This window comes from Ceratotherium simum, chromosome 2 (genome assembly GCF_057802395.1).
Source record: "Ceratotherium simum simum isolate JZ-2026a chromosome 2, ASM5780239v1, whole genome shotgun sequence".
NCBI lineage: Eukaryota > Metazoa > Chordata > Mammalia > Perissodactyla > Rhinocerotidae > Ceratotherium > Ceratotherium simum.
This window is the reverse complement of record NC_141901.1, coordinates 12,698,393-12,723,707: the sequence shown is the minus strand read 5'-3', so window position 1 is coordinate 12,723,707 and position 25,315 is coordinate 12,698,393. Positions and strand designations below refer to the sequence as shown.

The 25,315-nt window shown below is 44.3% G+C and overlaps 1 protein-coding gene across 2 annotated transcripts in view; it reads left to right on the top strand.

The window, feature by feature from the left end:
• Nucleotides 1–25,315, top strand: part of ASTN1 (astrotactin 1) — a 308,295-nt gene that overhangs the window by 153,563 nt on the left and 129,417 nt on the right. Inside the window, exons 7-8 of one of the 2 annotated variants that reach the window (XM_087438277.1) lie at nucleotides 523–714; nucleotides 8,376–8,460. In XM_087438277.1, the coding sequence (XP_087294403.1) occupies nucleotides 523–714; nucleotides 8,376–8,460 (277 nt within the window). The remainder of the gene's footprint in view (nucleotides 1–522; nucleotides 715–8,375; nucleotides 8,461–25,315) is intronic. The other variant, XM_004425007.3, reaches the window with a different exon arrangement.

Genomic DNA, 25,315 nt, shown 5'->3' with positions numbered 1-25,315 from the left:
ATCCTGGGGGACCCCAATCTAATGAGGGAGTAACATAGGTTCTGAGAATCATGAATTAGTTAAGCCCAGAGCACCTGACTGACTTGTTAATGTCTGTTTTCTCGGTGGCTGTAAGGCTGCAAACAGGTGGGGACTGTCCGCAGTGTTAGAGGGCCTGCTATTTCATGGCAAGTGAAGATAGGCAGCAGGTCCCTGTTCCTTGGACAAGTGCCAATGCCCGTGGCTGGGTCTGATGGAGCCGTGCCACGGCCATCACAAAGTGGCTCTGTCTCTGTATCCCTTAGGTCCACCCTGCTAGAGATGGGAAGGAGCAAGGCAGCAGGGGACGAGATGGCGGGAGGTCCAAGCAGTGGCCGAGCCTCCATCTGCTGATCCCTTGCTTGGGGGCTCATGAGAGGCCAGGACTGGTGGGAGTAATGACCTCGGTTTGGGGCTAACCTGTAGAGTGTCCCTTACTCTGTCTTCAGTGATGTGTGTGTGTGTATTGTGTGCACACACGGCATGCCTCCTCTCTACCTGCAGGAAGCCGCTTCATCTTGCTGGAGGGGAGCCAGCTGGATGCCAGTGACTGGCTGAACCCTGCCCAAGTGGTGCTCTTCTCTCAGCAGAACTCCAGTGGGCCCTGGGCCATGGACCTCTGTGCCCGGCGGCTCCTGGACCCCTGTGAACACCAATGCGACCCCGAAACTGGTAGGCGGGAGCACCGGGCAGCGGGTAACTGTCAGAGTTCATGCCTCTTGCAATCACTCCCTTGACACCCAGGCCAGCCCTCCTGATTGTCCCACTGCCACTGGGAGCCTAGACTGTGCAAACCGCCAGCATGTGGTTGGGCCCCTGAGCATGTTGGCTTAAAATGTGGGGTCATCTTCTAGCATGGAAGCTTCTAGAATTTTTAAGCCTTGGAAGTATCCTAACTGTAGCCCCACGCCAGACAGGTCAGTTGAGGATGACCTCCATAGCCCACTTGCCATCCCGTCAGGGGTTATCAGCTCCTGGGGCTAGACTTTTCATGCTTGCTTATTGTAAAAAATTTGGAAAATCTAAAAAAGCTTATAGAAGAAAATGATAATCATCTATAATTCTATCTCCTGGAGAAATCATTTTAAAATTTTAATGTCTTCCCTTCCAATCTTTTCTCTATGCATGATTTTTAGAGGCTTGCAAGCACACTAAGTCCAGTTTTTTTAAATGAGTTTTTCATTTAACATTCTATCGTGAGAGTTTTCCAGAACCATTAAATAATCTTCAATAACATAATTTTAATGGTCATTTGGTATTCTATTGTATGTCTATATCATAGCTCATTTAAATAGTCCTCTATTATCTGACATTTAGGATGCTTTAAATTTTTAATTTTTACAAATACTGCTAAAATGAATATCTTTCCACATAAATACAGGGCACATTTGAAGTTATTTTCTTCAGATAAATCTTGGAAGAGAGATTACTGGGCCAAAGGGTATAGACATCTTTCAGGCTATTGTATTATCAAATGGGGCTGGGGCTTCTCCGCGAGAGGGTCCAGATTCAGATACAGCATGCACCAGGACACTTACAGTGCTTCTTGAGCTCCAAGATATCCAGGAGTATGGATCCCTCACTCCAAGCTGCTTTGCACTTGCATCGTAGAAGGGGTTCGTCTAAGGTAGTCTTTATAAAAACCTGTGTCCGGTAGATTCAGTACCACAGACAGATCCTTCCCAGAGAAGTGATACAGTGTCTTGGAACACAGGAAGGGGATATAGTGATATCTATGACCCCCATGTGCGGTGATGCTGCAGTTGGGGGACAACTCCTCTAGCTCTCTGTACCTCATGTGTAGCCCCTCCTCCACCACATACACACGCATGCGCGCACACACACACGTATATATGTATGTATACACACACACATCCCCCTACAGCTGCATCTTCAGGTGCTGGGGGTAGAGGGGTATTAGTAGAGGTCGAGTCCAGGAGATCCAGCCCTTGCTTCTGTTATAATCCATGGCTGCATCTCTGAGGGAGTCACAGGTAACCGTGATGTTTCAAGTTCACCTTCTTAGGTCTAAAAGTTGCTTTTACGTGGGCCCGTCACAGAGATTCTAGGCCCCCATATGGAGGAGAACGTACAACATTTCAAACATCTGATGTCTAAGACTGTGCTTACTTGCTGCTCCTCCCACGCTGTCAGGCAAACACCAAACCAAACAGATGGGCTGTACACCATGCCCAAAAGCCAGTGTGCTCGGGAGAAAGGAAAAAGGGCTCATCTCAGAGGTGGGGCCTCTCCATGCAACTGAGCTCGTCTCTGGTCCCCCCGCTGACTTGAGTTAGGAGTCCTTGGATAATCTTAGTGGTTAAACTCACTTCTGAGAGAAGCATGATCTTCAGAGAGCCTTGCAAGCTTCTACTGAGGTTTTAAAGAACAAGAAGCACTTTTAATTACATGTAGAAAGAAGGGATTGAGGTTTTAGGTGTCTTAGAGGGGAGGGGTCTTAGAGATAAGCTGCCTTCTTTCTTTAGATCAATGCTTGAGTTCCCAAGAAGTTACATGACTTGCCCAAAGTCCCACAGCTACCTAAGGCAGCGTCTGTGTTCTCTCCATCATGAAATCAGAGCAGAGGTGTGATTGTAAAAGGTTGCTTAATTTCCCCAGACATATCAGATCCAACATATTTGTCATTCAAAACTATTTAAGCAAGCATTATTACTGAGCATCACTGCTTACCAAGCCAGGAGCTGAGGAAGCTGCTTGTCCACAGCGAAGCTCCCATCACCTCTTCAGTCCTTCTCAGATGTCTCATTTCTTTTCTTTTTTTTTTAAATTTTTATTTATTTATTTTTCCCCCCAAAGCCCCAGTAGATAGTTGTATGTCATAGCTGCATATCCTTCTTAGTTGCTGTATGTGGGACACGGCCTCAGCATGGCCAGAGAAGTGGTGCGTCGGTGCGCGCCCGGGATCCCAACCCGGGCCGCCAGCAGCAGAGCGCGCGCACTTAACTGCTAAGCCACAGGGCCGGCCCAGATGTCTCATTTCTAATCCTTGCTGAAAATGACTTTGGGAAGCTCATGCCCTTGCTAGTGGCTTCCCAGTATCTGTGACAACTGAAAAGTCATGGATGGAGAATAAAAATAAAGACCCAAACCCCACAACAGAACTAAGGTGCAACATCTTCATTTGGGGTAGCAGTTGAGAAATGATGCTGCAGAGGATTTTATTTTCATTAATGCTGGAATTGGAAATCCTCCCCCTTCCTGCCCTGCTTCTTTCCACACATGGGATGATGTGGTCATCCCACACGCTCATCAGTAAGAAACTTTATCGCCTCCCACACTCCATCCTAGAGCCTTTCTCCAAAGAGCTGAGTGTGGGAATTGGCTGCAAGTCAAGTCGACGTTATTTTTGCAATCCTCCAGCTAACTCACTTGGAAATGTCATAGTGTTGGGACATGTGCTTTCCCAGCCAGGCTGAGTCGTCTGCTTATATGGATGTGTGGAACTGTGCAAGTGCACGTGTATACTTTTTCACACACACACAAACACAGACACTCAGTCACTGCAAAGGAGCAACCTCTGGGGCCTGGAGCTCTCCGTAGGCATCCTTCCAAAGTGTTCCATAGTTAAACGCGTGTTTACTCATCACCTTCACAGCGTCCGGAATACCAGGTGTGGTAGGCAGAATAATGGGTTCCCAAAGATGTTCATATCCTATTCCTCAGGACCTGTAAATATGTTATGTTGCATAGCAAAGATGAATTCAATTTGCAGATGGAATTAAGGTTGCTAAACAGCTGACTTATTTTAAGGAGATTATCCTGGATTATCCAGGTGTGCCCAATGTAATTGCAAGGGTCCTTAAAAGTGGAAAAGGGAGAGAGAAGAGGAAACAAGAGTGATGTGATATGAGAAGGACTCAACCAGCGCTTGCTGGCTTTGACAATGGAGGAAGGGGGCGTGAACCACGCGTGGTGAGCGACCTCTAGAAGCTGGAAAGGGCAAAGAGACGGAGTTTACCCTCCAGCCTCCAGAAAGGAACATAGTCCTATGGACACCTTGATTTTAGCCCAGTGAGACTCGTGTCAGACTTCTGACCTACAGAACCGTAAGATAATATATTTATGTTGCTTTAAACCACTAAGTTTGCGGTAATTTTTTACGGCAGCTATAGAATAGTAATACACCTGAGAAGGAGAAACAGGACAGAGAAAGAACAAGCAGTGTTATGTGACTCTTTATATCGCCCCAGCCCAATTCATAGAGAATGGCTACGTAGACCTTCTGAAGATGTGTCAGGAATCTGTGGAAGAACTGGAGCTGGAGGAAACTTGCTGATCTCTTTTCCATTCCAGCCTTCCTTTTACCTTCTAGCAACATGCTAATCGGGAGGGACGTAATGTACCTAAAGCTCCTAGCCCAGTGCCTGGGAGCCCAGTGCCAACTGCACAGTGACATTCTCCCCAGATCCTTCCAGGTTTGTAACCTAGGTGTGTCTCTGGTCAAGTTGGGCTAACAGCAAACCACTAAGGTTGTAAAGTTTATGGATCCAGCGAGAGGTTGACTTTTCCTATCCTTTCTAAAGGTTTCTGTTGTGTTTGTAGGTTTGTTTGATTGTTTGTTTTTTGTTGGAAACACAGACTAACTGGTTTCAGTGACTTCTCTCTGTACTCCATTCCTGGCCTTTGTTCTGCCATATGGGCAGCTGTGGAAGCTTCACATACCTGCTTAATTTCACAGTCCCCGTCAGTCCTGCCCACAGACCCTCATTGCCCTTTTCAAGATATCTAGCTGTTATGGGTCTGCAAGGAGCATGGGCTTCCAAGCTAAATCAAGTTTTAATCACTATCCAAGATGTTCACTGAAATTCCTTCTGTCCCAGATCTCTCCATACATTGGTCCCAACTATGTAGAAGTGTGTAAAACCTGATGAGGGGCATTGGAGCATATTTTCAGATTCAATCTAGCCCTCTTCCCCTTTCTTGCTCAGAACCCTGCCTCCCTCTCTCTAGCCTTTCCTGGTTTTTTGAACCCAATTTGGCAGGAGAGCACAGCTTCCATTTTTTTTCTCATTCCAAACTCCCTTTTTTGGCCCAGTTAAAGCACCTTCCTTTGAGATGTCCTTTTGGCCTGTTTCCCTCTGTCTGCCCTCTTGGAGTCATGTGGGGCTGTTTGACTCTGGGCCTGCCTCTTGCCTGATGTCTCCATGGGGGAGGAGACCAGGCATTTAGATATGGCCCAAGTTCAGACGTCTAACAAAGATTGCCCTTTTTAGATGAAGCACAAACAATTCCATTTAATAAAAGCCAACAGCTACCTGAAGGATAGAGATGACTCAGGGCTTTTGGCCTTGATCTGTATTTACCTCATGAAGAACTTGTGGTGAGCCCAGTCATAGCTGAGGAGCCTTAGCTTTAAGGTCTTCCTTTAATCCTTTGATGAGATTTGTGCCTAAGTCTATAGACTGGGAAATGACCAAAGGCAGTGTCCATCATACAAGGCGCCTCAAGGCGTTTGCCCTCAGGATACCAAACACAAATCAAAGTATAGCCGTCTCCAGGCCCTGCCTGGATCTCTTCTCAGTGGGCTTCTACTCTTTAGCAGCGTGGTTGCCTGTGAGTGCCTCCTGCAGGGCACACTGCATCCCTGTTGGGCACTTCTCTGTGGCCATGACACGTATCTCCATTGGATTCCTATGAGCACTACCACAGAGTCGGCACGTCATGTGTTCCCCGCCATCTGTCACAGCAGATGCAGAGACTGTAACACTTCTAGCTTAGGAGGGCATCCAACACCCTTGTGGGGTCTTTAAAATTCACAGCTAACAGTCGGAGCTTGTGCTTGCACGAAACCCCTCTTAAAGTCAAGATTTAGCAGTTGGTTGCCATAGCAACTTTCCTCATCAAGTCTGAACTTTCAATATAGATGGCCAAACTGGTTTTGAGGAGAAATACAGAAGAGGGAAATTTGGTGGGTTCTGGAAATGAGGATCATTTGAGAGGCAAATTTTGGATATCCTCAAACTCGAGCCTGATGTGTTTGAAAATTTCTCTGTTGCTCTGACTTTGGGCTGCATATGACACTATATGGAGAAAAGCTTTATCTGTCGTCGGCAGTGTGTCCCCACATAGTAATGAACGATGGAAACCTCATAAGGAGATAATGACTAGGAAGGCAATTTGAGAAAGGTAAAGGTGCTCTACAAATGGTAGGTAACGCCATCATTAGGAAAATCAGGCTCTGCTTGAACTCTGAGTTGTTACTGCATTTATTTTTATATGTTTCATGGTAACTAGATATTAAATGTGGAAGAAGGACTGCCTTTTTTGTCAATCCTTACTTCTAGGCAAGGCACCCAGCCAAGACCATTCTAAGAGTCAGAGTGATGGGTTCGACAACCTCTTCAGGTTACTTCCTGTTTTTTAATGTCATACCCATGCCTAATGTCCCCAAGGACAATCGGGAGGGGATCTCCTTAAGGGAGAAGCATATCTGGGCCCTTGACCCATTAACTGACTTAGATATCTGCATCTTGGGGAGAGGTGGTGGTGGTGTTATCTATAAATTTACAGCAAACGCTTTAATATATTTATTCTCCATGACACAGTATTTATAAAAGGCCTCTTCATATGGGGGGAAACTAACCTCGTTCCTGCCCTTGTGTAGCTTATAGTCTATGCTTTCTTTGGCATTGATAAAGTATGAAGCCCAGCTCCTAGTACTTTCCTACTTTTGCTCGCTCTGGTTCTTGCCTTCTTTATCTTTTGTTCTATTGGAGAAGCAGCCTTCATCTGAAAGCCTTATCGTCCACTACCTAATTTCAATCTGTGTTTTCCAATGTTCGACTCATAGCTCCCTGACTATTCCCCACTGAAGCCAGTAATTCAAGCCTATTGCGAATCTAACCCATGTGGAAGCCTGAATTTGCCGTACAAGAGACCAAGTTTTGATCTACTACTCTCTGTGGATCCCCCACAAAGAAGTTACTCATTTTCACTCCACTCCTCAGCGCCTTGAGCTGAGCAGGTGTGGGGGAAGAAGATGAGTGTTATTTGGTAGTGAGGCCCTGATGGGCAGTAGCTTATAGGTCAATCATGAAAGGAATGGTTGAATTTAGATCCTAACAAAAAACTTCCTGCTCAGGTCCTACCAATCCCTTCCCTCATGACTGTGAGGCCCCTTCACTTCATTTTTATTGGTTTTTATCATTAAAAGACAAAATAGCAGTCAAAGCTATTATTCTATCTATATCCTTTTTAAGCATCTCTTCCTAGGGAGATAGAGAAACTGTGTGCCCCTTGTCTCATTAGGGCATGCCACCTTTGTTATTTATAAATTTCAGGAAGTCACTCTCTGTTCTTTCACTACCTACAAACTAAATTACCAGCCAGTGAAAGAGTTAAGACTAGTGCTTTAGTGGAACTGGTCTCAGTGGTGTAGGGATGTGTAGCATTGCCTAAGGAATTATTCATATAAGGAAGCAGCAACAATTTTCTTCAAAATTAGTACTAAGTACAGCAATGATTCTTAATCTTTGGGGATCTTAGATTAGTTTCTAAATCAGATGGATGTTATGGAACCCTGCCACAGAAAGATGCACATACGCACATATATGTACAGTTTTGCATACAATTCCAGGGGGGTCGTGGACCTCTTGGTATACTAAGGGAGTAACTAATGATCATGAAGCATAGTAATATCCTAAACAAATAGAGAATTATAGATGATCTTTCTGTTTGCCAGCTCCGAGATAATTAGCCATTTTCACTTAAAAATGAAAACCCGGAGTTCCAATAAAACCATAATAGGTGTAAGTGGCCTCCTCTAAATATAGTAGTAGTTCTGTGGGCTAGCAGCATGGCATGGTGGGGAAAAACGGTCTGGAGTCAGAAAGACTCCAGGGATCTCCAGATCCCTTAATTTTTCTGAGCCTCAGTTTCCCCCATCAGCATAGCATAGTATTAATACCTACTTTTCAAATTTCTTAGAAATATTTGATGAAATAACTCACTTATGTGGTCTTTAAACATTTATTGATCACCTAATAGGTGCCTTGCAGTAAACTGGGCACTGAGAAGGTAAAGATGCAAAGTCCCTTTGCTCAAGCAGTTCTTGGTCTTTGTGTTTACAAAGCACATATAACAGGTGCTTTGTAAAGGTTGGGTTCCTCCGCGAGTGAAAATTATCACATAGTGGAAAATGGAGAGATTGGTGTGGCGTGTTCATTCACGTGGGCGGTGGAGATGGCAGTGTATGACATAATGGGATTTATTGTCTCATCTTTGCCTCTATTAGAGCCAGAGCTTAATCTGATCATTTCATGTTAATTTTCTCAAACACAGACATGTTAATCAATTCCTTCATGTTTCTTTTTCTTCCTCCTTGCCCTGCTTCTAAGGGGAATGCCTCTGCTACGAAGGTTACATGAAGGATCCAGTGCACAAGCACCTTTGCATTCGGAATGAATGGGGGACAAACCAGGGGTAAGTGAGGGGATGGGAAGTTAGCCGGTTCCCAGATGTCACCATTCCCTCATGCAGACGTGACGTGGAGCAACTGCCTGCAGAGGAGCAGAGCTGAAGGGTGGTTATATTCTGAACAGCGAATGGGTAAAACTGTCACTGTGCATTTCCATATTTATACCAGTCCAATGACGTCCACATCATCTTTTTCTCCATTTACGAGTTCAGAGATGATGCCTCTGACTCGCAGCCCCACAGCCTCCAGCTGGGATCTGAAAATCAAGCTGTCCCTCTCTTCCTTTTCACATCACCGCCAGCAACGAGGATTCCACAGGCAGAACTTATTTTGTTGGAGACACGTGAAGCCACATAGACTCCAGTGTAGCTCTCCCAGAGCTTGACAAGCTTTGCAAGACTGACATGAGTAGAAACTTGTTTTTACCAGGACTGTTGGCAGGGGTGAAGTGCAAAGATTCAGGGAGCACTCGGTGTTGAGTAAGAGTACTTTTGCCTGATCCCTAATTACCCTGTCTCTGGGAGACCTTTGCTTTCCCCCAAGCACACGACTGGGATAAAAACGATACTTTGTCTATTGCTTTTTTCATTTTGTTTTTTTACATTTTTTTGAATTTTTTATTGTGATAAAATATACATAATATAAAATTTACCATTTTAACCACTTTTAAGTGTACCATTCAGTGGTGTTAAGTACATTCGCGTTGTCGTGCAACCATCACCACTGTCCTTCTTCTATTGCTTTTTAAAAGCAACTTTCTGCTTTGTTTTGGGTGCTGAGAGCTTGCTTTCTGCATCGGCTGGGTCTTGGAGGAGGCTGAGAGGAGAAGGGGATCAATAAATGCTAACTAATAATAGCAATCAATGGAACAGGGAAAACTAGAAGGAAATCAAGGCAAATGCCATCTCGGAGTGATTGCTTGGACTGCAGATTAGAAATGCATTTGCAGCCAGAGAAGGTGGAAAAAAGAAACCACTGTCATTTCACACATTGCCAGTGAGAACTCATGTCCCTGAGGTCGATGATCAGCCCCCTCTGTGAGAATCTGAAGAGACCAAGCCTAGAATATTGAATGTAGTTCTGGACTCTCAAAGCAGTAAATATGGAGACAAATGGGTGAGAGTTTGGAGAAGAGCAATAAAAATGATTGAAGAGCCCAAGGGAGTGATTTATGATGAAGGGATAGAAGAACTCAGCTCGGAGAACTTGGCCAGCTGATGCCTAAGTCAAGGCATGATAGATGCCCGTAGAGTTAGAGGAGGGCAAATGTTCTGGAACGGGTTGAGGTTGAGGGATAAGGACAAGAGAGAATGAAGTTAGAGAAAGGAAATCTGAGTCACAGGTCAGAAAACTTGGGGAAGTCAAAATGCCATGAAATTTGTCTATTGGTAAAAATGAAGGATTGCTCTGTCTCCTCTCCACGGAGAGGCAGTCCACAAACTTTAGAGGGAGATGTTTGTAGAAGGGTAAATACATGTGAGGTGGCCTGTGGTTGGAAGACTGTTGGGGAGGGCAGAGGCCGTGGCTAATAGATGTCAAGCAGGGTATGAATAAAGAGTGCCACTTGCTATTTAAAGTCCCTTAGATGCCCTACTCTCGGACCCCTGAAATGTTTGCATAGTTTCTAGGGGTTTTAGCGTATGTGATGTCTGAGAATTGTAAAGGGTGATGCATATTGTAAAGGGTGATGCATAACCAGCGCTCTTTCTCTTAGCCTGCAAACTTGCTGCTGAAGAAAACAATGACAAAATATCATTTCGCTTTTTGCCCTGAATGATCCAGGCTGGCTCTCTGCAGTGATTGGATTTGGTGGCTAATCGCTCAAGCCTCCACATCCCTTGCCTTGTAGACAGATCACATGAGGATGGGCCTGACTTCACTTGGTAATTGCGCAGAGCTTCATCATTCCCCCTGGCTGTGTATAGAGACAGTCTTAGGATGTAGACAGGAGCCTCCAGGGATATGGCGGAGGCACCACATTGGTGTCATTTAAAATAAGACAGGCGAAAGCACTGAGTTACAGACTGACAGGAACATTAGCCCCAGGAAACAGACAAGAAGACCTCATCTGTCATTTCCATCTCTAATTTCCATTATTCTCTGATCATCACTGTCTACGAGGTCTCATTTTGGACACTAATAAAATAATGGAGCAACTGTTAGGAGGAAAAAGAAAGTGACTATCTTGAGGATAATGGAACCAGGAGTGATAAGCAGCATGAGTTTATATATATATAAAAAAGTGCCAGACAAATAACTGCATTTTCCTCATAAAGTGACAAGAGAAATGAAAAGTGGAAGACGCCATACATCTTGATTTAAATCAAGGATCTGATGCCACGTTTCTTTAAATGATTCTTACAAAGGTAATCAAAATTTATTTGAATGTGAAGACCGTCACTTGAATTGAAAACTCCCTGACAGATTGCCAACTAACGATACGTATTGGGGATTATGGAAAAATCAATGGTAGAGCAGATTTTCCTGAATATTTCATTTAATTTTCCAGAAGGTGGAGGTAAGCAGCATGTGTGGTATTTGTTTTTCACTTAGCATTATTGTATTGCATACATTAAAGTAGCTGAACATTCTTTTGAAGTAGGACAACCAAATCCTAGGCCAGTAAAAGGTGAAGTGAATTCCCTAATATACCAGGACAAAAGTAGCAATAAGCACTCATGACTTTCAGACAAGGAAGAAAACTGATCAAGGACACTAATACCAAAAATTACAATGGATGATTCTGTGAGGCAGAGGAGTTACACCTGCAACTTATCCAGCCTCTGCCTTGTGCTCCAGTTTCTCTGGACGCTGTGTGTGTGTGTGTGTGTGTGCCAGTTTGTTTATAGAAATCCTCTCACCACTACATTCCATCATTTATTCTCTCACTCATTCATGTTTTCAACAAATATTCACTCCATTACCTATTGTGGCCCAGGATAAGCTAGGTTGCTAATTATAAGATGTTGTCTCTGCTCTCAAAGAACTAATAGTCTAAATAGGTATATGGGAACATAACAAAAAATTACAATGAATTCTGAAACCTATTAAAATAAAGGTGTGAGCAAAGGTCGGTGGGATTATAGTTTAAGGAGTAATTTATGGGAATCTAAGAATCTGGAATAGGGCTTCACTGAGAAGTTAGATTTTGAACTGTTCTATTTAACAGGTGACAAAGGTAGTTCTAAGCAAAGGGAACAGCATATGCCAAAGCATGGAGACATAAGAAACATGATTTTTCCAGGAATGGCAAATAAATACCTCAATGTAGCTTACGAGGGCAGTTTATAGAGACAGGAGAAGAGGCTGATAAGGTGGAGAAAGACTAGATCTGGAAGAGCTCTTGCTTACTAAGGCTTTCGACATTAAAGCTCCATGTACTGGCCCCTAGAATTGTTAGCAGGAGGGAGAAGTTCCAAGATGAGTGTATATTTGGTGAGATATCCCCTCACTTCGCATTATTTTTCTGGACCCTTCAAATTAAATTAAAATAATACTAAAAAGAAAACAAAACACACACAAAACCTCTTCAGACTGTCTAAATTTTTATTTATCTGGATTCTGCAAGTAAAGCATAGTCCTAAAATTATCCTGTAGATAAAGTTTTCAAGACCAAACAGCCAAGAGTGATAGGGAATCGGGGACCATATATACAAGGTTTGTGAATCGAGGGGGTTGCAACCATTTTTTGGAGCCTCTGGTTCTGCCAAAAATGCTCAAGGAGAACAAGGCAGGTTGAGACATTCCTGTGTGGACCTGGGTGGTGACACCAGTCTCTGTAGCTCTCCCAGGTGACAGGATCCAGGTGGCAGGTTGTAAAATCATTGAACTCATTACACAAGAAGCTCCTATTCACTAAAAGTAAAAGTTACTTCAGAAAGCTTTAAAGTCATGGATGACAGATTTCTAATGAGTTAGTAAAATCACATGGAGTGTTTGGGGTTACAGCCATGGTCCTTGAGGTTGGCGATGAAATCTGTCATTCCCTGCCACAGCACCCCCAGTGACCCGGTGCCTGACGGAGGACCTGGGATGGAAGGGTCCTGCCCCACCACGGGGCTTGACCTCGTCTTCTGTCTAACCAGCAGGAATTCACTGAATAACTCCTGGGCCTCCCGTCCCTGTGGCTGCACAGACACAGCCAGGGACTGTGATAGTTGTTTGCTAGGGCAACAAGGACAAATTGAAAATTTTCAGACAAGAAATGAGAACAATAAATGAGGGTGGAGGAGGCAAGAGAGATTGATTTCCATGAAAATCTTAGAGGAGCAAAAACAAGTTTATTCAGCTACTTTGGAGATTATTAAGAAAGGCTATAATGTTTTTTGTTAAATTAAAAGTGTGCCCAGGGCCTCTAGATACTTTTTTCTGAACACCGCAATTAGATTCAACTCATGCATTTGAAGATTCCCGGTAAATAATAGTCCGATTTCTTATTCTGGCATCTCAGATACAGAGGACAACACCAAGGAGACCCCCACTAGAGAACTGTGGCATCTCAGTAGATTTCAGTCTTGAAGGGTGCTGGTAGAATGATAATTCATGAGATGGGAAGAGACCTGCTGTAGAAAATGAACAGGTGTTTCTCCACGGTTTTAGAAGCTATTGTCAGGAATGGCCCTGCTTAACACCTCCTTTTTTTACTACCTACTTAGGAGGCAACACACTCACCATGACATCCCCAGATTAGTACACGTGTGTGCATGGGCACACACACGTGCACTCATACACAGCCCACACTGCCTTAATATGTCCTTTCCATTGTCCCAGGTGCTACTGTTCTCTTCTTTTATTCCTACAACTCTTCCCTGCTGCTCAGCCTCCCAGGAGTGACTGCTTAGGGATTCTAAATCTGTATAAAGAGCGACATCCCACGCCGTAGAATCCAGTTTCCTTTTCAAGCCAAGAATGAGGACAATGTCTGTTATGGTTTGCCTCAGCCCCTCTGTCTTGCTTAAAACACATCCTTGACAGGAGGTAATTTTATTTGGGCCTGCCTGGATGATGCCATCCTTAACATTTCCCTAGAGCCCACTCACAGAACCATGACCAGAGCCCATTGGGAGGATGCCATTGTCTCTGGGTTCTAGGTATTGAGCAGAGACCAACCTCCACTGATTAGTCAAAGTCACACCAAACCCATCCTCACTTGTCCCAGCCACTTAAAACTGAACAAGAACCTCCTCTCACCTGTCTGCCAATCAAAGTGCAAATGCTGCACCGTTGTAGGGCTGGACTGAAATGCTGCGGTGTAGCATTGACTCCAAGTCTGGGTGTTGGGCAGTGTTTGACCTTCTTTGACCTGCCCAAAGTCTCTTCAGAAGTGACTCAGATGGAGTCAGACCGTCCTGTATGACATACGACATTTCCTGACTTTCATTTGCCCATTTCTAGCTCATCATCTGGCTTTTCTTTCCCCACCCACATGCCTGTTTCTGTGTCACTGATGCCCCACTCGCACTCCTCCAACCCCTCAGACAAGATTTGCAGGCCAGCCTCCTGCTGCTCTTTTATCTCTGGGCGCCCTCCTCTCCTGCCCTGCAGCCTGACTTCATTGTCTAGGCTCAGCTCCTGTCATTGCCATGCCATGCACAAATGGGATTATCTTCCCATTAGCTGTCTTTTTATTCTCCTTTTCTCTGTTCTCTGTGTGTGTGTGGGGGGGGGGGGCGGAGGGGGAGTGTATGTCACTCTTTCTAATTACTCCTAACTTAATCACTTATTCCTAACAAGGGTTTCCAGTGTATTTATTTGGCCCTTTATTTCTCATTCTTCTTTTCTTCTCTCCTTTTTTCTTTACTTCTATCTCCTCCCCTTCCCCCAGGAGTCAATGGAAACGTGGCGGCCCTTTCTCCCACCCATTTCAAGGTCAAACAGATGAAGGAAGCTCTTAGAATTCTACCTAAAGTTCCCAATCCCTTCTCTCTCCAGAAGCCCCCCTGTAACCTGATTCCAGCTGAAATATTGCCCCTTAGAAGGAGAACTGACACTTCCTTAGGTGAGCAGGCAGGAACTGAGTGACTGAAAGTGGATCTACACCTACCAAGACCTCCCCAGACAGGCTTAATGGGGTCCCAGTTGGCGTGGGAAACTCTGAACCTCATTCTCAGGGATTTTCTCAAATGCAAACATGTTTAACTTGACCCATTTTCACAAACAGTGTGGGGTCAGTCAGCTGAGTACAGTGATACACTTTGTACATTGCAGATAGACATCTGGCTGAGAGAGCAACCAGGGCTGAAGCCGAGCCCGTGCTTGCCAAGACAAGCAAACTCCGAGACAAAGGGTACATTTGTCCAGATGGCCGCCTCTTTCTGATTTGACAAAGGCACCTGGTAAGCTAGTGCTGACCCTGCTGCAGTCATTTTAGGTGATGCCCTTTGCTCCCCTTTTAGAGGCAACTGTAACCTTCATCCTTACTCAGGATGATACAAGAGCAAAATGTGCCCTAGTAATTGACTGTCTGATGCCAGTTCATGGAGCAGATAGTTAAGAATCATCTCAGGAGCTTATTTAAAACACTGATTTCTGATTTCTACCCCCAGAGATGTTAATTTCATAGGTCTGGGAGAGGGCCAGAATCTGTATATATGAAAAGCTCCCCCAAATGATTCTAGAGCACAGCCAGACTTCAGAACCCTTCCTAAGCAAGGCGTGGAGTCTCTAGACCCCTCAGGAGGGCATCCTTTTACCAGCGTGCCATCCCCTCCAAAGAAAATAACGGGTTTGTAGACTAATGGCTGAGTGCATCCTAAAGGATCGTTGCATTTTACTGATTGGGAAATAGAAGGTCAGAGAGATGAAGCAATTTGCTCAAGGTCACATAGCTGGTGGCCAAGCTTTATAGTGACGGGTGGGTATTGGAGATAAATCAGTCAGGTGAATACAGATTTCAAAGAGAGCACAATATGAAGAGCATATAGCACTCTGCAAGTCAGTAATCAGCTGTCGATGAGAGGTGGACATTCTGTGATCCCCACCTGCTCTCTGCGTCCTCCTCTCCCCGAGACTGAGGGGACTCATCTTCATTCCCACCCTTCCCTGAGTGACAAATGTCTGCAGTCCCCCTACCGTACTGCCTACCCTCTGGAGGAGGGTGAAACTACCACAGTGTTCCCTCTGACTAGTCCTGTCACCGGCATGGAGACTTATTTTAAACAGTGCCGGGGGCGGGAACACTCGTATTTCCTCCAACATGACCACCAGGGTGAAAAAAAATCAACCTCAATTTACCCTCCCATCTGCTCAAGAATGGAAGATAAATTGTTTCAATTTTATAGAAATGAATGTTTTATGTCTTGCCCATGCTTTCCAGATAGTGTCCTGAATTTATATATTCTACTGAATGCATGGATATTTTCCACTAGGATGCTCGCTGGACCTTCAGCTTCCTTGGGTTTCTGTCTAAGAATACTAGGTTTGAGAGTACTGTCATTTTCCCTAGCTTTGGAGATCTTGGCTATTTACCTTTTTTTCTTTAAAATAAATAGAAAAAAATCCACTCATTGTCCCATGCTCAGAGAAAACTACCTTTACCGTTGTGGCATATTTCTTCCCAATTTCTTTTTCTATGCTTCAAAAGTTTTGCTTCCCACTCCCTCCCTCAATTCTATTTTTATTATATATTTTTGTTCTCTTTCATAATTTAACAATGAGTATATATTACTTTTATAATCACAAAATTTTGGAGAAAAAGATAAAGAAGGAAACTTTAAAAGTATCTTTGTGGTACATTATTTTTCTCAAAACTTTTTCATGGAGAAGTTATTATTAATGTCTAACTTAAAACCCTCAATTTTAACCTGATTTTGGAGGAAAGAAGAAAGTGGTTCAGGGTCTAGGATTCAGGTGAGACTCCTCTACTATAAACATCTCTGTAAGTCTGTGTTAACAAAGGGTTGTGTGGACACACACAGTGACCCTCAGCTTCGGCACAATATTTGATGCAGTGCAGCTCCAATGTCACTGAAGACTTTGAGCAGCCCCTCTTGGAATGCTGATTAATAGCTGTCATTTATTAAGCGTGTAATGCTGGGCTCAGTGTTTGGTTTTTTTTTTTTAATATCATCACTAATCTTGATAAAAATCCTATAAACTGGTTAAGAGGTGAGCAGTTAGTAATGTTTATTCTACCTACAATTTCTGCAATTGCTGTGAAAACAATTTCAGTACAAGTAATCTTTTTTTTTTTTTATAATTTTATTTATTTATTTATTTTTCCCCCCAAAGCCCCAGTAGATAGTTGTATGTCATAGCTGCACATCCTTCTAGTTGCTGTACGTGGGACGCGGCCTCAGCATGGCCGGAGAAGCGGTGCGTCGGTGCACGCCCAGGATCTGAACCCGGGCTGCCAGCAGCGGAGCACGCGCACTTAACCGCCAAGCCATGGGGCCGGCCCTCAGTAAAAGTAATCTTAAAGTTTATCCTTCCTGGATAAATACTTGGGATTTTTGTTCAAACTTTCGTACCGTAATTATTTTTTTCCTGAGTATATAGTTTCAGAAATTGGAGAGCAAACATTTTGTCACTGCACATCTAGATTTTACTTTATCTTTTTTGTATGAGGAAGGCATACTGACAGTAGCATTGTTGGCATGAGGAGATGTAGCCCAAACTAGGCCTTCCAGTCAAGGTTGGCCTTTGGCTCTAAGACCCATGCATGTTGGAGGGTCCCCAGATTCCTATTGTGCAGGACTGTGAAAGGAGGCCATGAACAGCTGCTCAAAGCCCCAGTGCTGCACCAGCCCAGTTAGCCCCAGAGGCGGAGGATTCCCATGGGGCCACCCAGACCACAGTTCTCAGCACGCACTTCCTCCCATCCTGCTGTACAGCAGGGACTCTCTTGTTTATAACCACATGAGAAGAGGGACTTGAAATGGAGCAAGAGCTCACCACTGTGGGATGGTCACAAATGGGAACATATTCCACACTGGGTGAAGCCTCCCTGGAGTTGAATGAACATCAGTATTTTGCACGCCTGGTACTATAGCACTCCCCACGATCTGCCTGTCAGGTTAGGTAGTAATAGAGTGATGTTAATATTAGTAATAATAGCTGACACTTATACAGTCCTTGTGATGCACCAGCCACTCTTCTCTTTATATAGTACCAAGGTACTTTTCATATACCAACAAATTCAATTCTCATTTCAGCGCTATGAGGTAGGAGCTATTATTGTCCTCATTCTACAGGTGAATCTATTGAATATTGCGGCAATATTGAGAGTCTCGTAGACAAGAAAGGAGAATCTTGGTCCCTGAAGAGAACTTTCTCTTGCCAAACCCCTCAAGGGCTACTGTTGTGTGAGTCTCAAAATGAAAGCAGGAGAGAAGCTGCAATTCAGCCTTGAGGCTCTGGGGGGAGGGAATGCGTGAGTTGATGCCTAGATTAAAACAATGGCAAGTAGGTAGTCTGTAGTTAAGCATCTCTTTCAGAATGATGTAGAGTGCTAGGGAAAGTGACAAGTCACCAGAGGGACCTAGCTGGAGGCCTAAACGCAGTAAATGCCATTGTCTGCTACCCAATCTGGGTAAAAGGAGCGCTCAGTTAGACACATCCTGGGGGCCCCAGGGTGGTAACTGTCTGTTGGGGACAGGTGTCTGTGATGAGTAGCTCTGTGCTGTGGCGAGTGTGAAATCATGACCATGGGTTCAAGTCAAGATGGCTCATTGTAGCAGAGGGAGTGGCACAGCACCATGGACTCTATGCAGGAATTGCATTTACTGGCAAAAATGTGGGAGAATAAAACACCTAGGCAGGTCCTTGCTATTGGCAAAGATTTAGAGCCCTTGCCCAGGGGGTCAGGAGTTACATCTTCACATCTGAAGGATGTGGCCATCCATTTTCCAAAGCTACTTGCCTAGGAAGAAGGTAGTCTGGGATATGTTTAGAGATTTTTCTTTCTAGGTATAGTCTTGGGTATTGTTAACCAGACTTCCCTTAATAGCCTCAGTCAAACTATTTCATCCTAGCCAGGAGGGCATGGATACCTCACTTCCAAGAGAATTAATGTTCACCTGCTCACATTATTATCTGTATGGGAGGCAACAGAACATACTGGGAAGAGCACAGAGGTGGAGGCAGACAGACTTGGACTCAAATCTTATTTCTTCTACTGTGTTTTTGGCTAGCTTCATAACTTTTTTGAGCCTCAATTTCTTCATCAGTAACAATAATGTTAATAGTATCTACTTCATAGAGTTATTATACGGATTATGAAGAAAGCCTAAATAAAGTATGTTGCACTCAATAATGTGACATAAAATCTGTAAGCACTCAGTAAGTGATGGCAGTAAGTATCCCACTGATGGTGTTTTGCATTGGTCATGGACTTATTTATGTTCTTTGAACTGCCACCAAATGATGTGATCTTAACCTCAATTTGGCAATTTGAGTTTAGAATAACCCAGTTCTAGAAAGTAAATTCCATGAGGGCATAAAAAATGTCTCTTGTATATCATTGCATTGTCATATCCTAACAAACTGCCTAACATATAGTTGGTGCTCATTAAATATTTGTTAAATAAATGAAGGAATGTGTCCATCTTTGGGCAGGAAGTACACAGACCTCTGTTTTCTGAACCTAATTGGATCTTTAGATTTTCATGAGAGTGGTGAATCACCTCCCCAATTTCAGAAGGTGGGAGTAAGAATATCAGCTGAGTCACTGACAATTCTGCACACTCAGGGTTCAACTCTTAGTGACAGGGCTATATTTTCTGAAAAGGCAGCTCTTTCCATTGTTGAAATGCAGATTCTTAGACAGTTATTCCTTAAGCTGAGCCAAAATGTGTCTTCCTGTAACTTCTACCTGTTTGATCAGCTCTGTCCTTTGGGACAATAACGCATATGTTGATTTCCTTCTTCTGTGTTCAGGACTGCTAGCTTATACGGTGCCTTCGTGTGGATTAGAAATTGTGCCCATCTGCTGTGGAGTAATGGTGTGGATGCCTGTGAACAAATAGGACCACCGTATATGGGCTGCTACGTGTTAAGGTTTCAAATAATTGTGATGATCTCTCCACCAAGCCTTCTGTTCTGAATATACCCAATTCCTTCAACAGTTCTTTAGATTGCAGGTTTCCTGAATCCCTTGAAGATCCTACTGACTCTTTTCTGCATCTCCCTGGTTTGTCGTTAGACCTCTCAGATGATGTTGCCCAAGGCTGATCAAATCTCCCCATAGAACATATCATGCCTGTTTCTTCCTCTGCATTTTCTATTAATGAATTCTAAGCTAAGTTTGTGTTAGGTCCTTTAAGAGAAGAGTCATGGTGGTAGCTTATATTCAGTTTATGGTCAACTGCAGATCTTTTGCACAGGGACTGCTGTCAAAAAGAGAAAGTGTATTCAAGACTAAAGTCACTTGTCTTAACCTAAATGCAGGTCTTATGTAAAATTCTATTAAATTTGAGCTTGTCACCATTGAAATCCTTTGGATCTTGACTCTGTTATCCCATGTATTAGCTATCCCTCCTACTTTGTTATCTATAAATTTATTAACATACCTTCAGTGACCTTCTGCAAGTAACCAATGAAATTGTTAAAGAGAACACTGCCAAGCTTTGCTCCAATCAGAGACCTTCTTGCAGATTGACTTTGACCCCTTACTCGAAACTTGTTAGTTACACTTGTTCAACTACACAGGAATTCATCAAATGTACAGTCATTCAACCAGGATATTTCCATCTAGATCATATAAAAGATTTTGTCAAGTGCCAGACAGCCCAGAATGGGTACTCAATAGATTTTCTAAACCAGTGAATGCGTGCCTTTCTAAAATCAATGTAGATAACTTCTGTGCCACCCTTTGAAATGCCCTCTTAGAGATGCCATCATAAATGGTCGTGAGCTTAGCTTGAGACTCCTTCTTGTAGGTGAATCCATTCCAGCTCTTAGACATCTTTATATTCTTGTTTTTTTATATTGATCCATCATCTTTCTCTCAAGAGCTCACATTTGAAAATTTGCCTCCACACTCCCCATGTGGCTCTTAAGCTGTCATCTCCTTCAGGCCATGCAGTTTTATCTCATTTAGAGTCTTGCCATACAAGCAGTTCCAGCAATGTGATCCTTAATAGGTTCCTTCTCAATAAGTGAAGGTAAAGATCATGATAAAAGCTAATATTTACTGAGAGTTTACCCTGTGCTTGGCACATTTCTGAGAGCTTTATGTGTTTTAATCTTACCACAACTCTTTGAAGCTATCCCCTTTTTACAGATGAGAAGACTGAGGCACAGAGAAGTTTGGCAACTCGCCCAAAAGTTACACCAAAGTAAGTGGCATAGTTGGGATTCAAACCTAGGCAATCTGTCTGGAGCCCATGCACTTAACTCCCAGGGTGCTGCCTGACAAGGAAAGCAGTGTACTCTGTGGACAAGCAGATTGGTGGGTGGCAAAAGCCCCCTCTTCTTGTGTCTTGTCCCACCCCATACGTTCTCTCCTTTGAAGTGCAAGGTAATGTGAGTCAGACAGCTGAGCTGGTTGCAGGCACAGTGGTCAGGACTGCCCTCTAGCCCGGGTTTTCCAGCATTGGGGGATTGAGCTAGTGTAACCTTCTCTCCACTGTCGGCCTCTTAATGGGTTTTTCCTCCCAGGTCCCAGGGCATTTGCACTTTGAAAGAAGCCTGTGGAGAGATGGAGTTTAACCCAGAGGAATGAACTGCTTCAGGCCTCAATGAAGTACATTTAGAGAGACATTTGGGGTGCTCCATGGGAGCAAGGGGAGGAGATCAATGTGTCATGGGCTCCTTTTATGGGTCAGACACTCTCCCAGGTGATTTATATCTGTTACCTTTTTTAATGATATTTATTGCGTGTTTTCTATGTGACAGGCATTATTTGTAAGTGCTTTGTGAGCATTCATATCATTCCCTCCTGACATTGGACAGATGAGGAAGCCATGGTACGGAGGGTTCCAATAACTTGCTCAAGAGCACACAGTAGGAATGGCAGGAGATGGAGTGACCCCAACAGTGTGGCTCTGAGTCCAGGCTCTCAGTGTTATGTATGAGGACGAGTATGGCTGCAATGTAGCCTCTCAGGATAGGTCCCTCCTGGCACTCAAGGCTCCTAGCATTTGTTTCCAGCCTGATTGAACTGCTTGCTCTTGGCAGACTTACCTTTTACTTTACCCACACTCCACTTTTGCTCAGGATATTTCTTCCCCTCCAGCTCCTTCCCTCCAATGCCCCTTCTAGTTAATTCTACCCATTTTTCAAGGCCCAGCCCAAATACCTGCTTCTCCATAAAGCCTTCCCTAATTCCTCAATTGGAAGCCACCTCTTCCTCCTCCGGGCTGCCACAGGCCTGTAACTCTTGTGGCAATTGCTCATTGTGCCTTGTGTTATTTCTGTCCCTAGACTTGTCTTGACCCCCAGTAGACCATGAGACTTTTGGAGCAAGGGCTTAATTTTGAGTCTCATTCTTAAGTACACAGTGTCTTACATATAGTAGGGGCTCAATAAAAATCAAATAGTTGCTACTGGTGAGCTTTCAAGCATTATGAGAAATGGACTAACTGGGAAGATATTTATGTTGAGGGCAGGAAGGAGGGAACAGCTTGATACCATTCACAACATATCACTTCTACTGAGGTCTTCTGTGCCAGATACTCTGTTCGATCCTCACGACAGTCCTGTGAGGTCCAATGCATGAGGAGCTTAAAAACACAAGGAAATGAGCCCATAGAAAATAATGGTGAAGACCTTACAAGCAGACCACCTGAGTCCAAATCCTGGCTCTGCCATTTACTGACTCTACCCACTTCCCTTGGGCAAATTACTTAAGCTGTCTGTGCCGTAACTTCCTCCCCTGTGAATTAGGGATCATCATAATACCTACCTCGTGAGGTTGTCCTGAGAGGTAAGTGAGAATCATGGAAAGCGAGTGTCTAGCTCATGGAGGGGGTTTGGTAGTACCAAACAGCAGTGGCAGAGGCCCTTCCTCTGAGAATCAGGGCATCTAGCGTCAGGCATCATAAGATCTGTCAGGGGATGGTTTTCAGGGGGAGGTCCTGCTTTCATCATTGAAAATCTTGCGATTTTGGCCACTGGCCGGCAGTCCCTGGCTGGCTGGGCTTTTTTGTTGGGTTTCACTTGGTCTGGTTGTAACTTTTCTCTTTCTCTCCGCCAGTGTCAAAGCAGCCATCCTGAAGACACACTCCTGCTCTTCAAAAGCTTTGTCTCTCCTGTCCCCAGATTGTGCTTTCCACTGGGCAGAGGAGGCTGTTGTTGGACACACTAGCCTAAACTCAAGTCTCCTGCCTAATTACACTGCAGTCAGATTTTCCTCGCAAGCCCTTAGCGTGGCGGGATGCCCTCTTTGAAGTCATGAGTCTTCGCAGCAGGGAGAGCACATCATCAAAGACTCCGTTTCCCAGCAACCCCTGCTGTGCCCTTGCACACCAGAGGATTGCAGAGCAGGAGAGAGAAAAACCTACAAGTGCATTAAGTCTACTGTTCTCTCCTCTGGCCTTGAACCGCGATTCCTTTGAACTGAAGCCCAGAGAGAGGGCTGGTTGATGCTATCGCAAAACCTCTCCACATCCTTTCAGTTTCAACCAATTTAGCAATTAAACTTGCCAGGGCCAGGGATATGGGATGTAGGACATGGTTGAGGTTCCTGTTGGTAATCTAAGGTGCTATGGGAGGGGGGTTGGGAAAGGAAAGAAGGTGTCTCTGAGGCTCTAGATTCTGAGAATGTACTTGATCATGACTATGAGGAGCCTGCTGTGAAGTTAAAATTTGTTGTGTGTGTATGTATAAGACAGAGAGAGAAAGATTGAAAGAGAGAGAGAGAGCACACCTGGACTTTGATCACACAAACCTGGATTTTTATCCTGGCCTTGTCTCTTACTTGCCATTTTCCTGGGTAGTCTCTTTATTTCTGACTTTCAGTTTCTTGATCCCTTCGAAGTTCAGTGACTATTGTGAATGAAATAATGTTTAACAAAGCCATTTACTCAGACCCGGATTTTAGATTTCAGCATGAACCTGGGCTCTAGATTTCAGCCCGGAAGTCCAAGGACTCTGACCAGGCTCGCTTGTTCCTTCCCTGGAAGGTCAGTTTGTGGAGCTCTGTCATGGCATTCTTAAGGGCGGGGTTTGAGTGCAGATCTCTGGGGGGCCTCGCCAAAGACCAGGGGATGCCCCCAGTGGCTCCAGCGTTGAGCATCTCCTCTTCACCACTGTCAGACTTATCAGATTGGCCCCTCATACACGCACAGTCTCCCATGCACCACCACTCTCTCAGGCCAGCACTTTATTCCTCACCTTCACCACCACGATAGGCTTCTCACCTGGCTCCCTGCCCCCTCACTTGTCCTCAAATCCTTCCTTTGCAGCCACCAAACGGATCTATTTAAACAGCCGTCCATTTTACACCCTGCCAAAGACTCGCCAGTGAAACCTGTGGCCTTGCAGAATACATTTGGAGCTTCCTAAGGTGGCCTACAGGCTCTTTCTGGCCTGGTCCTGCCAACCCCTTCAGCTCTATCCTCTCCAATCCCTCTTTACCTGGAATTTTATGTTCCAGTGACCCTGAATCTGTTGTAGAGCCTGTGCAAGCACATGCTATCCCACGTGTCCGCTCATTTGCGTGTGGGGTGTGCTGTGCCTGGAACGGCTTTTCCTCCTCCCCTCCCTCCCACTCCAAGCTTTTCTGGCTATTCCCTGCTTACTGTTTACGTGTGCATCCAGATAGCCCCCTCTGAGATGTCTAACTGATGTTACCCTGTCTTTACAAAGTGGCCCTGTTCTGTGACCCTGTGGCCCCGTGCATATCTCTGCCATAGTTTTCACACCGTATTATAATGATCTGGTAAGCCTAATCATCTGTTCACTTATCTGCCCTGCCCCAACTACCCCAGCTTGCCAGTTCCTCAAGTTCAGGACTGTGTCTTATTCACCTTTGTAAGCCTATGGCCTTTCCTGTCACATTCAATATTAAGCACTGAGTACATGTTTGTTGAGTAAATAAGTGAATGGTTGCATATGAGGTTATACCTGCAAGTTTCGTGCAAACCTCTGCATGATTTTCTCAGTGCATTTCCAGGTGCTTTGGTCTCTCCATCCACAAAAGAGAAATCAATTTATATTTAATTTTGGGCATGATGTTCTTTTCTAAGTTAACTCATTTGTCTTCCAAGTGCCACTAAAGTGGAGTACATCCATCATTCATTCATTTGAAAAACATTTACTGATGACTTCCTGTGTCTCGGGGATTGTGTTCAGTACTTGGAAAACAGAGATAATAATAATAGCCAACAATCTTGTAGGACTTATTAAATGCTAGGCACTGTCCAAAGCACTTAATATTAACTTATTTAATCTTCACAACAACTTTATGAAGTCGGTACTATTACCATGGACCCTCAGTTTACAGTTGAAGAGATTGAAGAACATAGACTGTCCTAGCCTGAGTACCCCAGACACAGAGCTAGTGTGTGAAGGTTTTATAGGAAGGTGCAATCCCAGGGTAGTAAGAGTGAGGGGAAAAATAATTGAGACAGGGAAGGAAGAAAAGCAAATGCTAGGTGGTGCATTCATAAGCTAGCCACAGCTTTATGAGAAGCCAGGTTTTGTACACACAAGATGTAGTATAGATAGGCCTTATGGAAATCCATGGGTGTGGAGGATAGGCAGGAAGGCAGAGGAATTTATCTGCTGGTTGTCTCCAATCTCCTAGTTCTCACGGGGTGTGTTAACTTGCACCAACATCCATACTGTTAGAATTAATGGAGCCTATGCTATCCACTTTCTTCACACACACACACGTTACCACCCAGGTGAGGCTCTGATAGGGCTCAACCTCAAGTGAGGAAATGAGGGATCTCCATCAGAATTATGACGAAAATTCAC